This window comes from Alligator mississippiensis, chromosome 11 (genome assembly GCF_030867095.1).
Source record: "Alligator mississippiensis isolate rAllMis1 chromosome 11, rAllMis1, whole genome shotgun sequence".
Classification (NCBI taxonomy): domain Eukaryota; kingdom Metazoa; phylum Chordata; order Crocodylia; family Alligatoridae; genus Alligator; species Alligator mississippiensis.
In genome coordinates this window covers 25,924,965-25,952,059 of record NC_081834.1, presented here as the reverse complement: position 1 = coordinate 25,952,059, position 27,095 = coordinate 25,924,965, and the positions used below count along the sequence as shown (strand labels likewise).

At 42.8% G+C, this 27,095-nt stretch overlaps 1 protein-coding gene and 1 long non-coding RNA gene across 5 annotated transcripts in view; one reads left to right on the top strand and one right to left on the bottom strand.

Annotated features, from left to right (window-relative positions):
• The window catches only part of RFX7 (regulatory factor X7), a 98,411-nt gene that overhangs the window by 56,728 nt on the left and 14,588 nt on the right, over positions 1–27,095 (top strand). The window contains exons 3-7 of the mRNA XM_059714696.1: positions 7,512–7,594; positions 9,192–9,317; positions 22,515–22,635; positions 24,331–24,411; positions 25,376–25,583. Of these exons, the coding sequence (XP_059570679.1) occupies positions 7,512–7,594; positions 9,192–9,317; positions 22,515–22,635; positions 24,331–24,411; positions 25,376–25,583 (619 nt within the window). The remainder of the gene's footprint in view (positions 1–7,511; positions 7,595–9,191; positions 9,318–22,514; positions 22,636–24,330; positions 24,412–25,375; positions 25,584–27,095) is intronic.
• The window catches only part of LOC106739880 (uncharacterized), a 48,177-nt gene continuing 46,598 nt past the window's right edge, over positions 25,517–27,095 (bottom strand). For all 4 annotated transcript variants that reach the window (XR_009455594.1, XR_009455596.1, XR_009455595.1 and 1 more), the window contains one exon: positions 25,517–25,604. This is a non-coding gene — a long non-coding RNA (uncharacterized LOC106739880). The remainder of the gene's footprint in view (positions 25,605–27,095) is intronic.

The following is a 27,095-nucleotide window of genomic DNA, read 5'->3' as shown; positions in this document are numbered from 1 at the left end:
AGTAAGTTAGCTGATTTTTCTTTCTGCAGGCAGGAAGCTAGTCCACTTACATGGGCATCCATCTGTGCACATATGCCTGCCTCTCTACCCCCTGAACAAAAACTAATCCAGTTACTACAATAAGAGATGCCACACCATTGTTTCTGGGCAGGTGTCTGGGAATTTGATGATCTCTGCTGCATGACCTGTAGTTCAACATTTGGACTGCTCAGAGTAGAGGATATACTTTTTCTGAAGTGGAAGAGTCTTCAGAATGTCCTCTGAGCAGCTCCCTCTATTATGGGTAGGTAAGAGATGCTGTACCTGAACACCTTTGCTGACTGCAGCTGCACTAATACCTCACAGTAGGCAGTTGTCAAACTGTGAAGGACTAAAGAAGTAACTTTATGCTAATCATAAATCAGGATTAATTCAACACTGTGAGATTGCAACATGTTCTATAAGGCAGAAAAAATATAATTCATTTGAGAACTAGCAGTTGAACTGTTATGATTACTTCTGGTTTCCTGTTGAAAAGCTCATGAAATTTCACCCAGAAATATCTGTGTGGAAGATAAACTAGTAAAGCAGATTGTGCTCTCTCATAGTTCATGTAGTATCTGATTAATCATATGGCTGAGAGGGTCAGATCTAAGAGAAATTTTCAAAGGATAGTTTCAGGGGTATAGGTTATAGCTGTGTTTGTCTAAGAATATAGGCAGACAAGGTTCCTTGGGTAAGTCTAGTATCTTTTATTAGACCAACTCAAATAGTTGGAAAGATTCTTCTTTGAAGGGTATTTGTACCCAAAAACTTGCAAAGAAGAATTTTTCCAACTATTCCAAGGAACCTTGTTTGCCAAAGGATAGTTTGAATTTTTTCAGGAGTTTCCCTAGTTTAGTGTAGTCACATACTTGTTTACATACTTGTTTGCATGTGAGTGGTTTCAGGCTTCTGACCCAAATTTACCTGCATTTAAAAGGATATTTTTTTCCAAATGCCACCCTATGATAGCTGATTCCACACAAAAGTAGGTGAATGTTGTGAGTGAAGGACCCAGAAGAACCTCCCTGGGACTTCAGCAGTAAAGGCAGAAACATGTAACCAGTGAACACAACACAGTATGAGGCAGAACTGAGCAGTAACAGAGGAAGAATTTAGCAGGTTAGCAAATCATTTGCTTCCTGCTCATTGGAATTGATAAGAAAACTGGAAGTTAGTATCACAGCCGTTTTCATGTTCATATTCTTGACCTCATAAACCCTGGATTTTTAGGCAGAGGTCATTAGCATCATCTGGTAAAAAGTTTCAGTTCACTTGTCTAGATTAGGTTTGATTAGCTTGGTCAGCTGGATAAGAACATTTTTCCTCAGTACTGCCATAGAATGCAGTGCCAAAATACAGTCTTGCACAGCTTAATTTGGAACAGAACAATGGATTCCTTATGCTCTGAGCTTCTGTTTCAAATGGTTTTCTGTCCATCCTGCTAATGGGGTCAAAAGCACTCCATCTGTAATGGAATAGATCTTACTAGGGTGATAAAACTGAGACAGGATACACTGTTAACATAGTGCTGTCAGTTATAAATGTGTAGTATAGTTCTGTCCATAAGGCCAAGATCAAAATGGGTCATAGAAAATGGAAGTGGAGTATATAAAAGGTACATCTCTATGACTTAAAGTTTGTTCACACTATGTAAAAGCTGAAAACTGGTATGGGAAAGTCTGAGCATTTTGGAGTCTAACCAAGTGAGAGTTCACTAATGGAAGAGCAAGCTCGTTAGGAGGTTCTCTTTAGGCTTTTTCCCTTATCTCCCCTAGTGGATAGAGGTGGGCTGTTTTATTTAGTATGAACGGGTTTATAGCAGGGGTGGCCAAACTGTGGCTTGGGAGCCGTGTGTGGCTCACCAGCAGAGTACTTGCGGCTCTCTGGAAATTGGCCGAAGCCCTGCCCACTTCTCCCCGCGGCTCCGGGAGACAGTGCAGCCCAGCACCTGCTGCAGGTCCGGCTTTCCCCAAGGGGAATATGCCCTGAGCCAGCCCTCCTCCCTCCTCTCCTTCCAGGGCTGCCAGGGTGGGGGCTGCAGTTGTGCCGCTTACCCCATGGCACGGTCTCCCGCAGGGAAAGCCACAGTGGCTCAGTGCTGTGGCAGCAGGAGCTCGATCCTCCGGCCAGTGGCTGGTGGCAGGAGTAGGTATGGGGGAGGGGAACAAAGGATGTGGGACTTCAGCACAGTGGGTGGGGGTGGTCACCTCCACTCTGGGTCTCTCAGCACCCCTCTTTGGCCCCCGCCTCCTCTCTAGCTCTTGGACTTTGGTGGAGGATTGAATGTGGCTACCAGGGTGAGTAACTCTGGCCACCCCTGGTTTATAGGACTGCCATCAACTAACTTCATTTTGTGATCTGGGCATTTTGGCACTAGCAAATCCCTCCTCCTATCTCCTTTCTCCCTTCGCTGCTGTCCAAGTATGGGCACATCTGTCCAGTTCACTCGAATGTACAACTTCATGTGCAGTTTTTGCAGCTAATGAATTTTCTTGAGAAAACTGTCTCAGATAACTAGACATATATCTTCACACCATCTGGGTCCATAGTCCCATGAAGTATATAGCAGCAAAAATGCATATTTTTTGTCTGCTCAGTTTCCTTTAATCATGAAACTGAAGAATGTTCCAGAGCAGTGCCACGTGCTACTCAACATTACCTTAATGCTGACAGCAGTAGGGAACATAAGAAGAAGCACATTTGGAGGGAAATAATATATTTTAGTAGGTTACTTTGATTCCAATAGTTGAGTAGAACAGATCTTTCTCTTCTATTCACCTAGGAAAGATGCTACTACTGCCTTAATAGACATTCATCTTTGCCAGTTTGGTTTTTGCTTTGAATGTGTCTAGCAAATGCACCAACAATTTAGGTAATGGGAAGTGTTCTGTAATATTCATTGTTTGTGTTAGAGTAGCACCTAATTCCAGCCAGGATCACAGGTACTAGTGTAGCTGCAGTCACTGTTGTGCTTGGCACTGATACTAGGCTCTTTGCAGCAGGGACTGTCTAATGTAAGACCAGTGCAACAGTTGGGACACAGGAGAAGTGACAAAGAAGATAGTAATAAGGTCACTGATATTTAGGCTTCTGGCAGCGGGAGACTGCAGTATGCAGTTACTAAAAAGCAACAGTTAATCAGACTAGAGTCAAGAGTTAGGTCAGTTATGCCTGGTGCACCTTGCAGGGCTGTTTGCATCCTGACATATTAAGTCAGTTTTTGGAAGATCATAAGGAAACGTTTGTGCTGTGCAGGCCAGAAAAGATGATTAGTAGGAATTCTGGTGTAAACATCCATTAAAAATGTATTGTGACATCCTCTTAACTGTAGTAAACACGTCTAAAAGTAGATTCTCACTTGGTATAATATTGCTTGTTATATTTGGTTCTACATATTGAGTCAACTCTTGAACTTGATTGTGTGGTTTACTTAGTTTTTGATCACTTAGTAAGAATGTTAGTAAGATTTTTCTCCTTAACCTTTAAAAGCAAGTCAGTACTGGAGAGTGTGCGGGCCGGGAGTGGTCCGAGGCCCTCGGGGGGTTTTTTCTTTCGCGCGGCGGGCTGTGGCCAGCAGCCCGGACACGTCAGGTCGGAGAAGGCAGGTGGCACGCTAGAATTAGGCACGGACACTTAGTGGTTGATTTAAGATGATTTTACTTACACCAAAGATGGTTCAGATTGAAAAAGTGTTTTGTCAGTACTGGGCTTGATGCAGATTTGGGGTCTGGGTCTGGGTCTGGGAAGAGCAGGGATGAAGGATCCATTTGAAAAGAGGAAGAACACTTCTACCAAAAAAAGAAATAAAAGTTTATTTAAGTTTTTATCAGATGACAGAGAAAATGTGTTCTACTGTGGACAAGGCAGCTTGCAGTTTCCAAATTTCCTCGTGATAAACCTAGGCCTTTCCATAGTCTAACTCAGTGGTTCTTCTTCACCTTTTTAGACTTGAAGTGCCATTCCAAATCTTTTCAGAACTAAGTGCACCCCTTTTAATAAACTAATATAAATATATTGTGAATATTATAATACAAACATTATTAATGAATATGCTATTAAATATTTATCTTATTACAGTTATATTATATTTACCTCTTCAGGGTGCTGGTGGGGAGTGCTCCCCTAACTCTGCCTGGCTCAGCACATTTGCTCCTAGGGCAGCAGTGGACTCCCCACACATCTCTTCCAGGTCACTGGTGGGAATTGGGAACCACTGGGCCACATTCTTCCCTTAGATCCCCAGGGCAGTCCTCCTTGACCTCCAACCCTAATGGACAGAGTCTGAGGACACCTGGCTAGCAGGGAAAAAGCATGGGGAGCACTGGGGGGTGGGAGTGGCTAAGGGGTGGGTAGAAGGATATACAAGGCCCACGAGAAGGGAGGTGGCAGGCCAAGGTGTGGCTATGCAGTTTTTGCTGCTGCTGCCCATGCTGCGAAGTGAAACTGCACCATGTGCCTGTTTTGAGGAGGCATATTGGAGCTGAACTGAGAAGCAGCTGCTGCATAAAGGCGTACCTACCTGCATTACATGAATGCAGGCAGGCGCGCCACTTCTGCAGCTCTTCCCAGTTTGGCACCAGCATGCCTTGTGAAACCTGAAACACTTCCCAGAGATGAGCCTATGAACTCCACTTCATCAACCTCCTGGATACTAAAAATCATGGACTAAATACAGACATTGGATTTATGACATATTATAACCTGCCTGGCATCTGACTCCCCAGGTATCTCTCCACTATTCATCCCCCTTCTCTCCCCCACACCCAGCCTGTTTCTCACCCATTGACTCCTCAACCTACATCTTCACTGACTGCCTATCTTGTATGCATACAGCCCAGCCTCTGGCTTCTTTACTTTTCATTCCATCCAGGAAGAGTACACACCAACTGCTGAATCTTCCTTAGCCTGACAAAGGGGTTTTGAACCCGAAAGCATGCTTAAAAATTGTTTTCCAACTATTTAAGTTGGTTTAATAAAAGATATCAGATTCGCCCAAAGAACCTTGACTGCCTCGTGAAACCTGAGGCATGGGGCAGTTTGTCACCATGGCACATTGGTCTAACTCAACACACAAGTATGTAAAATCTATGAACTACCTCTTTTTCATTAGACCATCACCTAGCTTTTCCCTAATAAAAATGCAGCCTGAAGTTATGGACAAATTAAAGCAACTTAACAGGTAGGAACTTATGAAGGTAACTGTTAGCCTGCCAGCAACTGCCTCCTGGAAGGTGAATGCGAAACAGGAGCAATTTATGCCAATTTAATTCCTGAAATATTTTGTTCCTTGTCCCCTCTTAACTCACTTTAATTTGATAGTTTGTCCATATTATTAGAAGCTTGCTGGAAAAGTGTAGCATCTTTAATAGCTTGGGACCAAATTCCTTTATGCTGTGACATCACAGACCTCAACAAGTTCTTATAGTTGTTATGATTGGTAATAAGTGTAATTAAATCTGAATTTGCCTTTGGGAGTGATCCTCATGGGCTGGAGAAGAGTGAAAAGCTTAAGAAGGTTTAAAACTCCTTGTTTGCAGGTTTTACCAGCATGAAGTAGGCTAATTTAAACACAGTTCAGTCATTCAGGTATTCTGAGAGATTATTCTAAGTGGGCCAAACACACTGCAGTTTCTAGATTTAAATACTTTTTCACTATCTTAAATGTCTATTGTGTAAAGTTATTGACTAGAAAAGTCTAACAAATGTGAGTAGAGTCTAGCAAATGTAATTACAGTGCATTGGAGCAGACTCGATTAATCCAGTCTGATGTCTGTGGTAATTATCGCGCTCCAGCAGACTCCAGTATCATGTGTATCAGTGTCCCCACACTGTAAAGTGGTGGTGGGGGCATTTTAAAGCTCATTCAATGAGCTGTAGTTAAAGCATCCCCGTTGCTATTTTTCAGCGTGGGGACACTGATGCACGTGGTGCTCCGGGCATTTTAATTAGTGTGACTTTTGGAGTCACGCTAATTAAAGCGCCCCCATTTCCCAGCTTCCCAGAGCATGTCTATAAATGCCCTTACCAAACTTCCTTCATTCTCTGGGCTCCTTTCCTCATACAGCTCAGTATCTTTAAGTTGTTTTCATTTTCTAGTGGCTCAGGCCTCTTAAGAGATTTGCAATATGTTGTTTGTGGAGAGCAGCAGAGGGGAGAAGAGCATCTTTCTCAAGATAATTTTTGTTCAACACTGTGTTGATGTTAATCATGTACCAGTTCCAAAGTTAAATGGATACTGTGGTCATCCACCTCATAGTATCCCCTTTTGTAAGTTATCAGAGGTGTTGACACCTTGGCTCTGTAAGCTTTATCTCAGCTTCACCTGAATTTAGGGACAACATTCTCATTCGTTTCTTGTTTCCTCAGTTTCATTCACTATTTAATGGTGCAACAAGCAGATGGTCTGGGTGCATTTCTAAATGGAAAAGTGCGATTATATTCAAAGTGAAGCAGCAGTCAAGGAAAAGAAAGTTAACCTTATCACAGAATTAAAGTGTTTCATTCAGAAAAAACACTCTAGTTCCAGTTGCCTCAGTGCTGTTTGCTGATACACCGGTCTAGTTTATTTAGCAGTAGGCTGCTTAAATTAAAGCAGGTGATTGAAGTGTAGCTACATCTTAACCCAATATAAATTCACCTTTGCACATATTTTTTTTCTTCTGAAGGAATCAATTTGCACCTTGCTGTGAGACCTCAGTATTTCCTTAGGAGCAATATGTGTTGACATGTCACCCTGGTTGTCAGGATTGACTTTCCTAGTATTTTAGAGTTGAGTCAGCTGGACCAGTAGCACTGTGATTACCAAAATGTTGGTGTCTTCAGAATAGCATCATATCACACCCTGCTGCTCATGCTGAGGATGACCAGTATCCAGTAAGATTATACCTTGCCTTACTTATTCAAAGGTTTTGAGCTATCTTGAAGTCAGTGGAGCCATAACAATTTATACCAGATGAAGGAGTCACCATCTATATCTATTTAATCACCCTGTGACAACCATGTACTGGGTAGATGGAAATTTAATTTTCAGAAAAGCTTTTGTTAGTCTGCTAGATTTTACTTTTGATATCATTGTACAGCTCAGTCCAAGAATCACACTTTGTTATTGAAGAGCTGTTATATGTTGTTCTCAAAGATGTTGAAATCATAACGAAAGGTTTAAAATGAGACCTCTGGTTACAAAAGGTATTTTTCTTTCTTTTCTAATTAAAGTTAGAGATGTTTTCGATTCATACTTATTTGTAAGTAATACAAATAATGTCAATACAACAATATCATTGTGCTAGGTGCTACATGAATACAAAACTGAAAATTGCCTTTTGTCCCAAATAGCTTATAGCCTGGTACTTTTATATTGCCAAATGTTATGCTATTTTATTTGAGATTATTTTGAAAACTGTGGGATTTTTTCATCTATCATTCTTGTCACTTACCGTATCCTTTTTTTAAAAAAAAACCAACAACAACAACAAATCCTCATTATCTAGCAAGAAGTTGAGAAGTTTACAGACCTAGAGAAACTCTACCTCTATCTTCAACTGCCTTCGGGTCCCAGCAATGGAGAGAAAAGGTGTGTGCGCGCATGCGTGTGTTTTATATTAATACTAAAATAGTTCCAGTGAGATTATCTCTAAAATACATCTTCATGCACTGTTGCTGGTAGCAGTAGGATCTTTTTAAAGACTAGTATCTTTCAAAAATATTTTCAGAGAAATAAGTCTTTAGAAAATCTGAATTTTGGAAATCTGATGCATAAAAAGTAAACTGTAAATATGAGGCTCATGTAGTAAGAGATTTATGAGGGAGTTCTTTTTAATTAAATGCTTGGTTATGGAACAGGTGTGCTGTTTCCTCAATTTTTATGTAGCAGATTGTAAGATAGCACTTAAAATATTAAAGAAGAGGGTAGAGTAATTATGGCTTCATCATAAGTTTGGCAATAAGCATTCATTTAGATCCTTTCTATCCCTGAAATCACTCAACATCTCATAGTAATCTTTCCTCCCCCATACAGATATTCATAGCAAGTGGGGGAGGGTGGATATTAGAATGGGTAAACACTTTGTGAATGCTTGTTTTCCTGAATATTTCTATTATAAAGAGACTCCATTTTTCCAGTTAAGAGTGTTTTATTAGGCTCTATCTTCTGGTGAATTTAAGAATGAATCTCAAGAATCAATCCACTTCAAATTTGATAGGCAGTAAAATCTGATGAGCTAGAATATTATACAAACTTTGAGACCAATTGTAAAAGGCATTTGGGAACTCAGGGAAGACTATAACTTTTTAAACGTGATGGGCTGTGTGAAATTCCACAGTTTGTGGACATGCAGAGAACGTGTGTGTCAGTCCTGCCACATGCAGTAGGTGAAGCAGCAGGTCTATGGACTGATTAGAGGTCTGAACAGTGCTGCAGTTGATGGTTGCATGCTGCTTGACTTGCATGTTACTCTTTGCAGTCAGTCACCGATTGCTGCACTGGCATTACAGAAATCTCTCAGGAATGCAGAGCCTTCTCTAAGGGGTATAAGTTGTAGCTGTGTAGGTCTAAGGACATAGGCAGGCAAGGTTCTTTGAGTAAATCATTAGCCTTCTCTAATGGTGTTTACCTATAATGTCATCTCCAGACCCAGATTTATATAGTGTAAGAGACATGGACGTTCCAAGTGGGCATGTAAAGGAGCTGTGAATTGGGAGGAGCAATTCTAGATAAAGTTTCTCATTCCCTGCTGGCATGCCAGGGAGACTTTGTGCACAGAGCAACGGGGGCTTGCAGTGGCAGCATATAAGCTATGGTACATGAACACATCTGAAGTGGCCCTCTCTTTCTGCCATCTACCATTCTGTTGAAATGTCCCTGCTTGTAGAACTCAGTGAAGCAGGGAATTATGCTGAAGGTGCATAATTCAATATGCATTTGATCACTTCTTTCAAAGCTACCCAAACAGATTCTGGTTTTGTTGATGCCTGGTGTTATTCAAGCAGAAACAGCTTTTAGAAGAATATCGTGGGGAAAATATTATGAATTACATTTATGAGAAACCTTTCCAAGAACTCCTTCTTCCCCATGATATATTTCCATGCGAGTCTCTAGCTCATATGAACACTTAAGTCTGCTAACCAAATAGTACAGAATTCTCTCATAACGCAATTATTTCTCTTTTCAGTAGTGATCAGATCTCAATGTCATCAAGCCGTGCACAGCAAATGCATGCTTTTTCTTGGATTCGGAATACCTTGGAGGAGCACCCAGAGACATCTCTTCCCAAACAGGAGGTTTATGATGAGTACAAGTGAGTGCTGCTAAACTGAGTCCATATATCTAATTGAATACTCTGTACAAACATTTATCTAGCTGCTATATATTTTCTTTATAAGCAAACTTTAATTAAACTAAAAAAATAGGCCCTACATATTATTCCATTGACATGTAGAACATATGCCTTAGTGCCTAATATAGTGAGCACTATGCCAGGAGATGCATGCATGGAGAATCAGACCCAGTGAGTGAATGAATTTTTGAAGATGCAGGCTGCTACTGTATTCAAAATTTATACTACTGACAGTAAGAATATAGTTTTAAACTGCACTTCAGATTACTCTAAATAAAGTTTTGTCAAAGGTAAATATTGTTTATATTGTGGTAGAAAGAGCAGGTGGATGTGAATATGGGTAAAGAACAGTCATAATAACTTGCAGTACACTTCTACAGCCTCTTTCATGTAAAGAAGCTCTAAATAGCAGTGATTCCTCATGTGTAAGGTGATGGCAGATGGTCAGTGCCCAGCACACTGTGTAGTAGGACATGTGGGGAAATTTATTCCAGTGTTCCTGATTAAAACCTAAATTGTAACATGCTAATATTTTTTAACATCCACACAAGACATTGAGTAGGATCAGTTTTTAAGGCCTTGTCCAAAAGGCTACATTGAAGTAGCCTTTTGGACAAGATCTTAAAAGCATCATGAAGTATTAAGTCCGGCTTGAGCAATTATTTTGGTTGGCAGGACACTTGAGTTTTGGTGAGCTGTCAAGGGCTGCACACACAATCTTTCAGAAGATATCATTTTAACAAATTTTAGATAAAAGACAAACCATATACTAAAAATATCTACTATAACATTTTAATTTTATTTCAAAAAATAATTTTGTCCTAGTTTGTTTTTTTGAGTAATGTTTTTTATAGAGACAATTGCATAATAGCTCAAAATAAAGTTTTACTCTTGTATATTGTGAGGTGGGGAGGGTAGGTGTGTGGAAGAAGTGGGGGTATGCATGTGTGTGGGCTGCCTGTGTGCTAGGTCCCAGGAGCTGGCTTGTGGTCTGCAGGTCCCCTCCCTGCAATCCAGCCCACAGCTGCCCCAGTGGTGCTCTGCATGGGACTGAGCCACACTGCACTCCTGCCCACACCTGCTGACAGCACTGCCCCGGCCCTGGCAACACGCATAGCTTCCCAGCAGCTGCCCAGGTACTGCTTGGCTCCCCACACCTCCAGTGGTTCCTTCTTCTCCTCCTCCTTGTCCTCCTCCTTCCACTGCTGCACTGCTGTGGACAACAGGTAGCGTGGGGAAGTGGCAGCGGCTGTGAGGATTCATGCTGAGCATCACACACTCAGCCGGGTGGGGGGGGAAGCTGCAGCCAGGCAGCTTCTGCTCCAGTGTGTGGGACTTCAGTTCCAGCTCCCGGCTGCCTTCCACCCACTTGGCTGCCCTCAGGTGGCTGCTCATTGTGCTGGGTTGGCAGAGTGAGTGGAAGGTGGCTGGGAGGTAGAGCTGGAGCCCCATGCTGGGGCAGAAGCTATCCAGCTGCAGCTTCCCCCCTGCATTGCTGGTCATGTATTGTCTGGCACGCATCCCCATGGCCACCGTTGTTTCCCCACGCTACCTGCTGTCCAGAGTGACGCAGTAGGGGCAGGAGAGGAGTCACCGCTAGAGGCGGGGATAGCTGAGCAGTACCTGAGCAGCTGCAGCAGCATTGGGAGCAGGACACCTGGCCAGGCTGGTGTTTATATCTCTTGTGTGAATGCATCCAGTTCTTTTATTCTCCATGCTTGCTGACACAACTTTGTGTGGTCCTGCATACCCCATGGTCAGCAGTGCCTTCCATGTTCAGTTCAACTTCACGGGTATATTTTTCCCTCAGAGGAATCATGGATCATCAGTCCTTATGCAGAACATTTCACCCATGGAGCAGTTATCTGCCTTCAATCAGTCCTTACATAAATCCCTCCGTGGGGCAGTCCCACTCTCAATTAATTAACCTCCCGATCACAAGTCTTTGCAGAGTTTTCTCCAACCACTTACTTTTGGCTTATGTCAGCCCAACACACTGGTTCCTCCTTACTCAGCTGACTCTCTTTTCTTTCTTCCCTTCTCTGATCCCTTAGCAGATGATCAATCCTTCACTTCAGGCAATCATCCTCTCTAGCAGGGTTCCTTATCTGACCCCTGCTTTCCCTATCCCAGTCTCAACTTCTAATCCAGCCACCCAGAGCTGGCCTGCCACCAGGACTCACTGTGCTGGCTCTTTTACTGGCTTCCTCTGGTCTTTGGTCCCATTCTGGGCTCCCAACTCTGCTCTGGCTCTGCTCTGTGCCTCCACACAGACCATGCTGCAGCCTGTGCCTGCCTGCACACTTTATCCTCCTCAGGGGAAGTGAACCACATGACTTTTTTTCTGCCTTCTGGGTCCATGGGTCAATCAGAGCCAGCTCCTGGTGCGCTCTGTAATGCACACTGGGGAGACATCTCCCTTCCCTGGCAGAATCCCTACAGTCACTGTCAGCAAGTACGGCTGGCCAGCTCCACGTCCATGTAAATTTGTTTCCCTGGTGCTCGTGTCCTGGCTCTGGAACAGGGGCAGGGGATGTTTCCCCATTACAAGATACTTCAGAACTAACATTTCTCCCACTAAACTATCTTCTCTGGAGTAATACACAAATGTTGTACCTGGTTCAGGGAGTAAATGCTGCAGTTCTGCTTCTGACAGGGTCACAGGTTATTATAAAGTGTGTGAAACCAAAACCAAGCCAATACAAATTTGTGTTCCCAGATCTTAAAGCTACCATGTAACTAGAAATTACATTGAGGGCTGTGGGAAAGGGAGCAGGCAGGAAAGAGTTGACTGCAAATTCATTCAGAACTAAAATCCAAATGTTCCTCAGAGGAAAATGCTTGACCCATTTGTCTGAAGTTGAACTAGAAAACAAATGATGAAAGCACATTTGATAGCTTCAGAATCTTAACCGTGAATCTGAGGTCTTGGCTACCGCCATCGAGTTCATCCCTCAACACCCAGTAATAGAACCTCTTGCTGATCTCCCATTTGTAATGGAAGTCTGGCATGCCATCACTCAGACCAAGAACAATAAGGTGCCAGGCCCAGATGGCATCCCCGCAAAAGTCTTCAAAGCTTATGGAACAGCACTAATGCAAAAGCTTCACCAACTTCTCATCATATGGTTAACAAGTTCCACCTGACTTAGAGAATGCCAATATTGTGACCATCTTCAAGAAAGGGGACGAGTCAGTGTGTGGGAACTGCTGAGGCATTGCCCTCCTCTCCGTTGCTGGGAAGATTCTTACTCGCATTGTTCTGAATCGCCGCTTCCTCCCCCTTGCCGAAGATGTCCTTCCAGAATCCCAGTGTGGCTTTAGACCATCTCAAAGTACTGCCAACATGATTTTTATTGCTTGACAGATCCAGAAGAAATGTAGAGAGCAACACCAGAAGCTGTTTTTGACATTCGTTGACCTAACCAAGGCCTTCAACTCCCTCAAGCGTGAAGCCTTATGGAAGGTGCCAGCTAGGTTTGGTTGTCAGCTGAAGCTCATCAGTGTTCTCAGCCTACTCCATGATGAGATGGCTGCCACAATCCTTTGAAGTGGATCAGAGACAGACCCATTTACCATGTACTGGTGTCAAAGAGGGCTGCTTCATCGCCCCAACCCTTTTTTCCATTTGTCTTGCTGTGATTTTTCTCATGTGTGATCACCACCTTCCCAGAATTTGGGTTAAGTATCAAATGGATGGTCAGCTTTTCAACCTGACGTGCCTTTGCAGCAAAAGAAAGTTACAGGCTAGCATCATCGACCTTCAGTATGCTAATGACTGTTATCCTCATGCACACTGAGACCAATCTGCAGTCTACCCTTGACATTTTCTCAGGTGCCTATCACAGTCTGGTAATCTCCCTTAACATTGGGAGGACCAAGGTAGTCCATCAGCCTACCCCAAGACAAGTTATCCCTCCTTCCCCCACAAATTGCAATTGGTGGAGAACCCCTGGAAAACATTGAGCATTTCCCATACCTTGGCAATCACCTCTTCCAGTCAGTCAGTCTTGATGTAAAAATTGAACATAGAATTTGCTGTGCCAGTGTATCCTTTGGAAATCTGCTTCGCTGTGTCTTTGCTGACCCAGATCTGCAAGTGGATACTAAGATCCTAGTCTACAATGCAGTGGTTGTCCCCACACTCCACTATGGGTGTGAGATCTGGGTGATATATCAAAGCCATATTAAGCACCTGAAATGGTTCCCTTAGCATTGCCTCAGGAAGATCTTTTGTATTAGATAGGAAAACCACTGCACCAATGCCAGCATCCTCTGCAGCTAACTTAACCAGCTTTGAGATAAAGATCGTGAAACGTCAACTACTCTAAGCTGGCCACTGTGCAGATGGCTGACACTCATCTCCTGAAGCAAGTCCTCTTCTCTCAACTTAGTCATGGTAAGAGGACCAGTGGAGGACAGAGTAAGTGCTACACGGACACCCTGAAAGCATAGCTTAAGAAGGGTGGCATCAACCCTACAAATTAGGAAGTGCTGGCTGGTAACAGGTCTCAATGGCGCTGCATCATACATCAAGCTGCCTCCCACTTCGAAGAGAACTGTCTTGCACAGGAAGCCGAGAAACGGCAGAGGAGGAAGGAAAGCGCACAACATCCTGGCCGATAGTTGTGCCCTCTTCCCTCCCCCCGCAAGGCACCACTTGTCATATCAGTGGAAAAACTTGCAGAGCATGGGTTGGACTCCTCAGCCACCTTAAAATTCACCATTATTCCCCACCCCTTCCCTCCTCCCCAGCAGACATCATCGTCGTATTGAGGGATAATCAATATATAGCTTCAGATAAAAAAAATAATTATAACAGTGCTGAGTACATATTGCAGGTACATTGGGCGGTACATATTGAGGGCTATAGATTGTACAGAAAGGACAGGTCGGGGAAGAAAGGGGGGGGGGGGTTGCACTTTATGTCAGTGAGCAATATACATCAACCCTCATCAAGACAGAATCCGAGGCTGAGGAAGTAGAAGGATTGTGGGTTAGGCTACATGGGGGGCAAGGAGAAAGGGATTTGGTGGTAGGGGTCTGTTACAGACCCCCACACCAAGGGGAAGAAATAGATGCGGGGCTCCTGAGGCAACTCTCGGAGACCATAAAAGCTAAAGAGGTGGTAGTCATGGGGGACCTAAACTACCCGGACATCTGCTGGGAGACGCAGACAGCAAGGTCCCATCGCTCACGCAGGTTTCTAACTTGTGTACAGGACCTCCACCTGACACAGGAGGTGTATGGTCCCACTAGGGGGAATGCCATACTGGATCTGGTATTGGCAACGGGAGATGACATGATAGGGGACCTCCAAATCGGTAGCTATCTGGGAGACAGTGATCACCTTATGATAGAATTCAACATAAGACGGCGAGTGGGTAAGGTAACTAGTAGGGTGAAAGTGCTAGACTTTAGGAAAGCTGATCTCATTGCACTCAGGCGATTAGTCAAGGAAGCACTGCAGAGTAGGAGTTTTGATGGGATGGGTGCCCAAGAAGGGTGGCTGTGCCTAAAGGAAACGATCCTTTGGGCACAAAGCAAGACGATCCCCGAGCGAGGCAAAAGAGGGAAAGGGGCCAGGAGGCTTCCATGGCTGACCAGAGAAATCCAGGGCAGCCTAAGGGCCAAAAGGGGAGCACATAAAAAGTGGAAAAAGGGTGAGATCACTAAAGATGAATATACCTCCTCTGCTCGTGCTTGTAGGAAGGCAGTTAGACGGGCCAAAGCTACCATGGAGCTGAGGATGGCAACCCAAGTAAAGGACAACAAGAAATTGTTTTTTAGATATATTGGGAGTAAAAAGAAGGCCCAGGGAGGAATAGGACCCCTGCTAAATGGGCAGCAGCAATTGGTGACAGATAGAGGGGACAAGGCTGAACTCCTCAACGAGTTCTTTGCCTCAGTGTTCCTAAGCGAGGGGCGCGACAAGTCTCTCACTGGGGTTGTAGAGAGGCAGCAGCAAGGCGCCAGACTTCCATACGTAGACCCTGAGGTGGTGCAGAGTCATTTGGAAGAACTGGATGCCTTTAAATCGGCAGGCCCGGATGGGCTCCATCCGAGGGTGCTGAAGGCACTGGCCGACGTCATTGCAGAGCCACTGGCGGGAATATTCGAATGCTCGTGGCGCACGGGCCAAGTCCCGGAGGACTGGAAAAGGGCTAACGTGGTCCCCATTTTCAAAAAGGGGAGGAAGGAGGACCCGGGCAACTATAGGCCAGTCAGTCTCACCTCCATCCTTGGTAAAGTATTTGAAAAAATTATCAAGGCTCACATTTGTGAGAGCCCGGCAGGGCAAATTATGCTGAGGGGAAACCAGCATAGGTTTGTGGCGGGCAGATCGTGCCTGACCAACCTAGTCTCTTTTTATGACCAGGTTACGAAACGCCTGGACACAGGAGGAGGGGTGGATGTCGTATACCTGGACTTCAGGAAGGCCTTCGATACGGTATCCCACCCCATACTGGTGAACAAATTAAGAGGCTGTGATGTGGATGACTGCACAGTTCGGTGGGTGGCGAATTGGCTAGAGGGTCGCACCCAAAGAGTCGTGGTAGATGGGTCGGTCTCGACCTGGAAGGGTGTGGGCAGTGGGGTCCCGCAGGGCTCGGTCCTTGGACCGATACTCTTTAATGTCTTCATCAGCGACTTGGACATGGGAGTGAAATGTACTCTGTCCAAGTTTGCAGATGACACAAAGCTATGGGGAGAAGTGGACACGCCGGAGGGCAGGGAACAGCTGCAGGCAGACCTGGATAGGCTGGACAAGTGGGCAGAAAACAACAGGATGCAGTTCAACAAGGAGAAATGCAAAGTGCTGCACCTAGGGAGGAAAAATGTCCAGCACACCTACAGCCTAGGGAATGACCTGCTGGGTGGCACGGAGGTGGAAAGGGATCTTGGAGTCCTAGTGGACTCCAAGTTGAACATGAGCCGGCAGTGTGACGAAGCCATCAGAAAAGCCAATGGCACTTTATCGTGCATCAGCAGATGCATGACAAATAGGTCCAGGGAGGTGATACTTCCCCTCTATCGGGCGCTGGTCAGACCGCAGTTGGAGTACTGCGTGCAATTCTGGGCGCCGCACTTCAAGAAGGATGCGGATAACCTGGAGAGGGTACAGCGAAGGGCAACTCGTATGGTCAAGGGCCTGCAGACCAAGCCCTACGAGGAGAGACTAGTGAAACTGGACCTTTTCAGCCTCCGCAAGAGAAGGTTGAGAGGCGACCTTGTGGCTGCCTATAAGTTCATCACGGGGGCACAGAAGGGAATTGGTGAGGATTTATTCACCAAGGCGCCCCCGGGGGTTACAAGAAACAATGGCCACAAGCTAGCAGAGAGCAGATTTAGACTGGACATTAGGAAGAACTTCTTCACAGTTCGAGTGGCCAAGGTCTGGAACGGGCTCCCAAGGGAGGTGGTGCTCTCCCCTACCCTGGGGGTCTTCAAGAGGAGGTTAGACGAGTATCTAGCTGGGGTCATTTAGACCCAACACTCTTTCCTGCTTATGCAGGGGGTCGGACTTGATGATCTATTGAGGTCCCTTCCGACCCTAACATCTATGAATCTATGAATCTATGAGTACCTCCAGTTTATAAGACTGAATCCTGTAAGGTTCTGTAAAACAGCAGTGATTGCAACCATTGTTTTCTTCCACTGTGTTCATACCCCATCTTAATTAACTATAGTCTTTTATTCTGGCTATGCTGAAATGTGGTGGCTTTAATTTGCCTGGGGTTGATAAAAATGCACACACCTATTTCTGAAATCTCACCATCAACTCAAGTTTGTGATGCAGTTTAAAGCATAACCAATAGTGCAAGTACATTGAACTAACCAATCGCAAGACAGTCAGTCACCCATATGCACAGCAACAAAGGCAACAGCAGCTGCTGCGCAAGAGAAAAATGTAAGCATTATTCTTAAATGTATTTATTATTTAATAATTTATGGCCTAGTTCAGCAACAAATCTGCTTGGCTTCCATGCTGTGCCAAGCTGCAGATGCCCCAAAAAATCATCATCTACAGATTGTGTAGTGTAAAACTTGGATGGATTCAGTGTGTCGCTAAATCTAGCTTTGTGTGTGTTGTAGTTTTCCCTAACAAAATAAGGATGGTGAGCAAATATCCAGGAAAATATCAAATGTTTGGGATCTGTTCTCTTTCTCAAGCATCTGTTCTTTTTGTAATAGATTTTGCTGCTCTAAATATTTGTATTAGTTAACCTCAAGCACCAAAGGAAGAATAGACCCAGAGTGGGAGGTATGAAGAGCTATATAAATAGTAGCCTAGGTTTAGCTCAGTTAAGACATTTCTCTCTACTTAAGGGGATTTAGGCACCTCAAACACTACTGTCTGTCATTCATGAGTTATTGTTTTCTACCTCTGCTGGTGAGGTGATTTGAGCAGCTTTCTGCATTGTGTACATACAAATATGGAAATGCCTTGTGATTACTAAATCTGGAGGGTTCACACCCCTGTGAAAGGTTACGCAGGCTTTGGAGGACTTGCAGCAGAATACCAGCATATGCATGTCTGCTAACCATCAGTCATCTTGTAGTTCTACAAAATGAGGTTCTGTGTTCTTTATGTGGTTGTTTTAGCCTGTATTATACAATCTAGTATGGATTCCAGGTGCATAAGATGTTGAAGGTTGAATCTACACAGATCCTGTACAGGCAGTTTTTACATGTGCCCTCTCCTTCTTTTCAGTTGACTTTTATCTGAATAAATAGTGTACTTCAATACACTAATGCTTTCCTTTTATACTTATTCCTTCCTTTTTATACTTTTAGAAGCAAAATATCTAGGTAGAGATGCAGACTTGTGATTAGGTAGAAGTAACTGCACTCAACTTGTCTTAAAAGTGATTTAAAAAAGTTAAATTACAGAATAGTAAAATAGCTCAGGAAAGTTAAGGGCTTGTAGTTGTCATCGGGGTAGGAGGTGGATCACTTCTACTGACTCAGTTCCCATCAGTGGTTCTCAACCTTTTTTTAATTGAGGCATTCCTCCATACCTTCTGTGAATTGAGCAGTACGCCATTTCAAAAACTAATTTATTTATTGCAGGGTTTACCTCCTTGTAGAGGGATCTGGCAGTGGGGGATGGGAGCAGCCAGGCAAGGAGAACGTTAAGCCTATGCTTATCCCCTCACACTTCATGCCATCTTTCAAAGGAGCTTATGGCACCCCAGTTGAGAATCACTGCGCTATGTGATGCATTTTTAAGGGTATGCTATGGGATGTGCAGTGGGATGTGGTGAATAAATGCATCGCCATTACCAAATCCCTTGTCTTCTTTTTTCTCACAAGGGAAGGGAGAGTTTTACTGTAACAACTTTTCATTTTCCACCTGGGCCTATGTCACCAGAAGCCATTTAAGAGCCTTAGGCCCTCTGTTAAAGGTTACAGGTATTGCACAGTTATCTGGAGATCAGCTACATGTGCAAAGTATCTATCACACCATAAAAAAGCTCCAACCAGCTATGAACTCAGACCTCAGAAATGTGTACTAACTTTATAGTTGGTTGCTATTGCTCTTTAATTTGCACATGTAGCAGGGTCTCCCCTGAGGCTGGGAGCCCCATTAGCTTGACAGGGCTCTCAGCTGCAGGGGTGTACCCCTAGCGTAAAACCCTTAATCCTTAGGAGTCCCAGCAGTCGCCATCTCCAGGGTCAGGGGGGTTTTGCTGGCAAGATGTACAGGGGGGGCTTAATGAAACTGGACCAGAGAGAGCAGTCCTGAAGCCTTTATTAAAGTAGAGCTGCCATCTGTTTGAGCAAGGCCCTATGGGCATAGTACAGACTATGCAGAATCTTGTCCTCAGTTGAAGAGAAAAATATTTTGAAGAAGAAAATGGCACATGCAATTGTACAAGCTTCTACCATTGGTCAGGCTCTGCTTCTTGTGCCCAGACTAGACTTAAAGACCTACTGGGTCACTAAGTTCAGTCCCCTGCTGTCACAGCCAGCCACATCATATGACTCCTTTTCAGAAGCTCCATCAAAAAAATAGCTTCTTCTCTACTATTCTTATTTGATGGCATTTGATGGCTGTTCCAGAATCTCCCTCGTCTCATGGTTAGAATTCATTCTGATTGCTAGCCTAAATTTATGTATGGGTAGTGTAAACCCTTTTATTCTTGTCAGTAGGAATTTGGTCAATAAGAGACTGGAGATGGGTATGAGAAGTTCTAGGCTGAACAAGAGGAAGGAGCACAAGGCCTCATGGAAAGGGATCTCTGCAAAATAACATCACTTCACAAAATGGTAATAGCTCAAAGAGATTCCAGGCTGGCAGGAACTGCTGGCCTGGGCATCTGGGCCATATACCACTACTTAAGTCTGTGGCTGCTACTACATACTAGTTAGAAACAGATTTTCTAAGCTTCATGACTGCATTTTTTTCCTAAAGTGCAAATAAATTTAATTCTAAAAGAACTGATTAATTAAGTCCTAAGACTGGTGCTTACTAGTTGAACTGGGTTTTCCTTGCACTGAACTTCACACAAGGATTTTAGCATCTACCCTTTCAGATTTCACTGACTAAATAAAAGATATTCTATAATACCCCAGATGCTTGCTATGGGGACAATGCTCCAAACTACAGTGGAGAAATAGAATACAGTAATTCATATTAGCCAACAGCAGTATCACACATTTTGAGAATTAATTCAAATTCCAGAGAAGGCTGGTTAGAGCTGAAGATAGGGGAAACTGGTTTACAAATGTCTGTGCAGAGCCAACCAACAGCAGTAGGTGAACCTACATCTGACTCCAGGTGGGAGACCTCTGCTTGGCATTAGCTATAAAGCAGTTTAGCAGAACTGGAAAGTCATAGCAAATTGTAGACATATTATCACTGTTATCACAAAAATTTTCTTGAGTTTCAGTTGCCCTGGTCTCTTCAATTTCCTCCATCCCTAAAGCAGTGATTCTCAACCAGGGTGCCAGAGTAACCCTTGTGTTCCACAAGATTTTTTTTTAAGGTTGCCCCTGAAGTGTGAGAAGATGATCTCAGGCTCAGGCCTCTCTCCTGCTCCCACTGCCTGGCCCCTTTGCAAGGAGTTAAGTAGTATAATATTTTTGTTAAATATGGTGCAAATCTGTCCACAAAAGTTATGGAGGGGTATCTTGGGTGTTTTGAGTCTAGAAAGATTAAAAACCACTTCCCTAAAAAAAGCAAAAATGATAAGAAAGTCCCCTCCTGTCCCTTCCCCCATCACCATCTGCATTACTAGATGTAAGTTGCCCCCTGGTTGCATGGAAGCATCTGCAGATGCACTCAGTGGAGGTTAATGCTCTTCATCCGCCTTTCCTCTTCCTTTGCACCTCATAAGGTGGGTCTTGTCATCCTCCACTCATGATCTGCCAGCCTTAGGTACTCACTGATGCTGGCAGTAATGGAAAACCAACTCAGATATGTGCTCTGAGGTATCAAGGAAGTTCCTTGTTAAAATGCTGTTCACAGGATTCCAACACCTGTGCCAGCCACCATTCACATTAGTCTTCAGAACAGACCTTCACTCAGTTTACTGAGGTGCACAAAGTCACTGGTAATTACTGCCATCGCTACTTTTGCAGAAAGGAATGAAACTCCTTTTTCCTGAGTGCTGTCACATCTTTAAGTTAAGTCCTCATATCTACTCTAACCACTGTGATTTCCCTGTTTTTATTTATATTTAGAATGTGTTTTTGTTAGTCACAGCAGCTGAATTCTGTTAGTATGTATGAGTCCTGTCATATTTGTTTAGAATACCACATGCTGGTGTGTGAAATGATTGTTTCTCTGCTGTCCAGATCTGAGGTCTGCATAGGAAGGATTGTGCATAGCTCCTTTTTTCTTTAAAAAGCTGAATATCTGTGAATATTTCTAATAGTGTTTTGCCCAGGAGTGCAGCAGGATCTTATGGTTAGAGCATAGGAAAGCAAGTTTTGCAACCTTATGACCTTGGTTAGATCATTGAACTTAAATAAGTATACTTTGCAATAATGTTTGAGGCTTAATTAATTCATATCTGTAAAACACTTTGTCCTTGAAGAAAAAGAGGTGTGTAAGTGCATACAAATATGTATATTACCATAAGCCCCTGCTATACGAATCTATGAATATACTATGAATCTATACAGATAAGGTTTCAGAAGAGTTCCCATTGTTATATGTAGCTATTCATGTGCCTGTAAATTTCCCCAAGATTTACATTTTGGAGTGAAATTACTTCTTGTTTAAAATTATTTTCTTTTTTTGGCAGGAAGAGGGGTGGCTCTAAAAATAAAAATCCTTCTGCTCTTTTCTACCATTGGATGTGGAGAAAAAAAATAATATTACTGATAGCATAGTTTATTCCTATTTGCCAATAGAAGTACCTTTGTGCCAATAAAATTGCACCTCAATAAGAGATTATACCACTTTAATTATATAACCTGATATAGTTATAGCAGTGCAGTAGCTGTATATAGAACAACCCTGAATTAATGTAGGCCTGGTAAACCAATCTGATCAGTTTTAAATAAATGAAACTGTTCTCACAGGGCTTTGTGCTGGAGTAATTAAACCAGGGCAAATTGGTGTGAAGACAAACCCCTACAGTCCCTGTAACTCATTAACAGTCCCCAAGTATCCAGTTCCCCAGTGTATGTTCACATTAGACACTTGAGAATGAAGCTGACTTTTTAGGAAGGTGAATTTATTAATTTAAGTTCTGACCTTTCTAGAGCTTACGTGGACAAGACCTTATACTCTACACAGAGGCAAAATCTCTCTCCTACTGCTTTTAAAAATTCATGCATGATGTCACACCTTGTCACACCCAAGCAGTTGTTACCCACTTTTTGGCTGGTCACACTTCTCCTTTTATTGTACCCATGTCTTAAATACACCAAGTTAGATACAGCAGTTCCTAACTGGTCTCTTGACAAGGCCACTGTGTATTGACTCTCCACCTGAGTTTGAACTCACAAGTGTGCAGAGTAAAATTGACTGTATTAATAATTCTATGTATTTTAATGTATTCAATTTGTTGTAGCTAGATTCACTAATGTTGAATATAGTTCTGATCTGATTATTTTCCTTTGAAAGTCTTTGATGGAAGTCTCTTATGTAGAATTGCCATTTATTTCATTTCATTCACAATTTCTTTCCCTCTGTTGCAGGAGCTATTGTGACAATCTTGGTTACCATCCATTAAGCGCTGCTGACTTTGGAAAGATCATGAAAAATGTCTTTCCAAATATGAAAGCCCGCCGTCTGGGCACAAGAGGCAAATCAAAATATCCTTTGCTAAAACACTTTTCAGTAATCTCTTCTGCCTTTGCTTAAAGAACATTTGTTGTTGTAGATCAACTGCTAGCTAAATTTAGAAATAAATTTAAATAAAAAATGCAGACAATTTCCCCAAAGTACTTGGTATGATACTTAGAAATGTGTTAATCTCTTTATCATTAAGATGCAAGGCACATCTTCAGGAATTTTGTCCCTGCTTGATTTTTGCTGGTCATCTAATTCTAGTGCTTAGTTGTTCCTGTAGTTATTTACTCTGGAAACCTAGTCTTATCTTTAAAAACAAAGAGATGAATATTGGAATAAAGCAACTTGCATTAGATTCGTGCAATACCTATACTGTTGTAATAATGGAAGTAAAAAATATGTTTATTTAATTTTGCTGTACCAATGCACATCACTAAACTGAGGCATAAAGCCAGTAATAGTTCTTGAACTGTATTTCTTAAACCTTGTTATCATTATCTGTCAAGCCACAGAAGTGTTCAGATTAAAGGGCAGCTTTTCATAAATGGGAGAAGCTCAACTAATGTCTAAAAGAGGGGAGAAAAGAGCTGATTGTCAAAAAATATCAGTTCAACCCAAAGGTCCACATATCCAATAACCCAGCTAATGGATCATTTAACATACAACTTAGGGATATCTGAGCTGATGATGTTGGAAAACAAGCAGTTAAAGGCATGAAAAACCAATAAAGTCAACCTAATATTACCTAATACTTTTATTAATACATCCAGTGTAAAGAACTGGAGGAGAAGGTTAGTGTGATTCTTAGATGTACAGACGAGTGGGTTAGAGTAGAAGTGAGCAGGGAGGTGAATTTGTATGGTCTTGGTGAGACTGATGCCAAAACACAGTATCCAGTTGTATTATCCCCTTCTTTAAAAATGATGTAGAACAATTGGGGACAGTGCAGTGCAGATCTAACAATTGTCTGAGGACAGGGAAAAATGCCTTGCTGTGAGAGAGCTGAGGATGTCAATCTGCTCAGCTCATCAGAAAGAAAATTAGGAGGTGACCTAATCATGTTATATAAGTAGTTCAATAAAGAAAGATGCCAAATACTAAAAGTCACATTAGCTTTAGCACACACAAGCATACTAAAAACAATGCCTAAAAGTTATAACCAGACACATTCACTTAAAAGAGGGACAGATTTTAACCTACAGAATGATTGACTATGGGAACAAACTACCAGAGGAAGTGGTGAGACTCTCGATCTCTTGATGCTTTCAAGGCAGCTTTTCTGGAAGATATGTTTTAGTCAGGCACAAGTTATCAGGCTAAATCTAGGGGTAACTGGTTGAATTCTTTGTTCATCCTGTAAAGACGGTCTGACTGCATGATCTAATGAACTATTCCAGCCTGTAAATCAGCTAAATGGACCAAGACCTGCTAGTGAGAGCATGTAGGTGGACTGCTGTGCTCATGTGGAACCTTTATGATTTCATTTAGACTCTACATGAGTGCAGGGGTCCAGTCAGATGAACAACAGTGCAGGAGAGGAGCCTAGTAGTCACATGTTTAATTCCTAGCCTAATGGTGGGGGGAAATGTCAATAGGTGTGTGGAGCCTGCATTTCTCTTTTTGCTTATAAAGTTTATGCAGGGAAAACAGGAGAAAATGCTTGCATTTTTTTTATAAACCAAGGAACAGAAACTTTTTAGACCTTAATTCTTGATCACATATTGCTACAGTGGACTGAGGAAGAAGGCTTTTGTGCATATGCCAACACTGCCCAACCTTGATTTTCATAAAACTGCAGATGGGGTACAGTATATATATATATATATATACACACACACACACACACACATATTTGTGGAAGCTAATTCTTACTATATTCTCAGTGTTTAACATTATTAAAGGAAAATTAGTTTAATCTGAAATAAACAGGCTAAGGAGCTGTGCAGTTTTTCAAATAAAAGGATACTTCAGAAAGTAATGGCAATTTTGAAATTAAACCATTTTGTGTGCAATGAATGGGAGACTACACAGTAGTAGGGAACACTGGTGGCATCATCAAGCTGACCTACTGTTTACTACTGTATAGAGAAGCGAAGTGGTCCAGTAAGCAATCACTGCACACAAAATGGTTTTATCTTGAAATTGCTGTTACTTTCTGAAACACTTTTATATATAGGAGTTTTCTACAATACTCTTATCATCAGACACGCCTTGTTTGATTTGCTTTAAGCTTCAACAAAAATTGGTCATTTAAAAATATGATTTAGAATACGAAGCAGATTTTTGTAGTACTGCCATTCACAAGTTATTTTTTTAAATTAATAATTCTCTGTATTTTTGTTTTCTCTATAAAATTAATCAGATTGCTGTTAAGAGAGGGAGCAGGAGTCGCAGTGATGCAAATTGCTTCCCAGTAACAGGTGGCATGGGAAATTGGTAGTCTCAGAAAAAAAAAAGTAGCAAAACACTAAAAATGTGGTCATTTTAGTTTGGCTTTTTATATAAGGGACTTCAGATTGTGGTTCATTAAAATATTAGGATTCCTTGTGCAGTATTCTTCTATTCTTCCAGAAATATAATATTAGCCTCACATAATGTCTTTACCTGTGAACAAGTGGTAGGAATGTTCATATGTTTTGTATTGGATAATGCCAATGTACAAGGAATACATAGACTTCTTAGGAAATATGTTCCATTCCTGCGTTATCATTTGCTTTAAGGTGGTTGTTTCTTTTTGGTAAGCAGTCTCTACTTTTTCTTTGTGCAGTTGGATGGGGCAGAGTCATCAGGGCAGCTTCAAAGTGCTGATGAGGAAGTCGTGTCTGCTGCATGCCGGCTTGTATGCGAATGGGCCCAGAAAATGCTCAGCCAGCCCTTTGATTCCGTTTTGGATTTAGCTCGTTTCCTTGTAAAAAGTCATTATATCGGTACCAAATCGATGGCAGCTTTAACAGTAATGGCAGGGGCACCCGCAGGTAATGGGCTAATTGTTATTGCTGGAAAAAAAAAAATGCATATTATGAAATGATAACTATTTGTAAGATCAATAGGAAAACTGGGGAGACTGATATAGACTAGGGGTGTCAAAATAATCTGAACCCATGGGCCAGATGAGTGACGTGGGTTGATTCGTGTTGAATGAATGGTGTGGCCAATCTTCCTCTTACTGTGTTGGATCCAGCACATGTGGCACCCATTCTGTTCAGTCTAAGACTCATGCCACATGCAGCACCTGTCCCACAGCACCCAGGTGGCAGTCCGGGACATAAAGGACTGCAGTATGTCCTGGATGGCCACCCCCTGGCCAGTCTGGGACATACAGTGCAGGTCCCGAACTAGGCAGGGGGTGGCACTGCATGCAGAGAGGGCCACAAGGTGGGCACCACATGTGGTATAGGTCCTGGCCTCTGTGCACAGGGCTGCTTCAGTGCACACTCACGCAGCATATGGGTTAACTCTGAACGCAGGGGCAGCACTGGATGCTGGATTTTTGATGAACCTGGTGTTGACTATAGTAGGCAGTAGTTGCTTACTGGTGATAGAGTATAGCATTTGCTTGCATTCACTTGAACAAAGTTTGCATGGGTGAAAAGAGGCAAAGGAAACCTAAGTGAGAAGTTTTTTTCTCAAAAAGCCTGCCCACCTTTTAAAAGCTTTTTAAGACTTTAGGACTTAAATTTAATTTTAAATTCTCTCAAATGTTAACTAGATTGTTATTTCTTTAGATAAATGTATATTTTATAGTTTCTAATCATGTGCTTGATATGCCTTATATGTACTGTTTAGTCATTTTTATCTTTTTTGGATTATTGAACTTGCTGTTAGAAATGTAGGTTTCCCTATTTGTGAGAATGTAATTATACTGGGACGGGTTTTTTTAACCTTTCTTAGTTCTCAGAATATATCTAAGGGGCAACACTGGGTGCCCAATGAAGCTTAGTAGTTGGCTGCAAAATGTGCTGTCTGTCATTTGTTTGAATGACTGAAATATGTCACTGTCTAATCATCCTTAGGTGAAATGAGTGGTGATGTGCCACCAGTAGGGCTGTGTGAAGCTTCGGTTGCTGATTTGATTCAGCAGAGATTCGGTGGCCGAATGTCCGAATCCAAATCTAATCAGGAGACCCTTTAATCTCGCCAAACTGAATCAGAGCCCTCCGAATTGATTCAGAGAGATTGGGAAAGATTTGAAGATTCGGACATAGACACAACTTTTTCTACATACCTCAAGGTACCAGGCGGCTTGTGAACACTGCGATGGTGAGGTGGATGGAGCATCCCACAGGAGTGCGGGGGTGGTCCATAGCATGCTTGGCAGCAGACCCAGAAGTGGACTGGTACCTCCTGGGTCTGGGGGGGCACCTGGGGTCCCCCCGTGGCCGATTGCCGAGCTGGGGGAGCAGTCCACTTCCGGGTTTGCTGCTGAGCACGTAAGGGGCCCCCCCATGCACCTGTGGGATGCTCCATCCACCCCACCATTGCAGTGT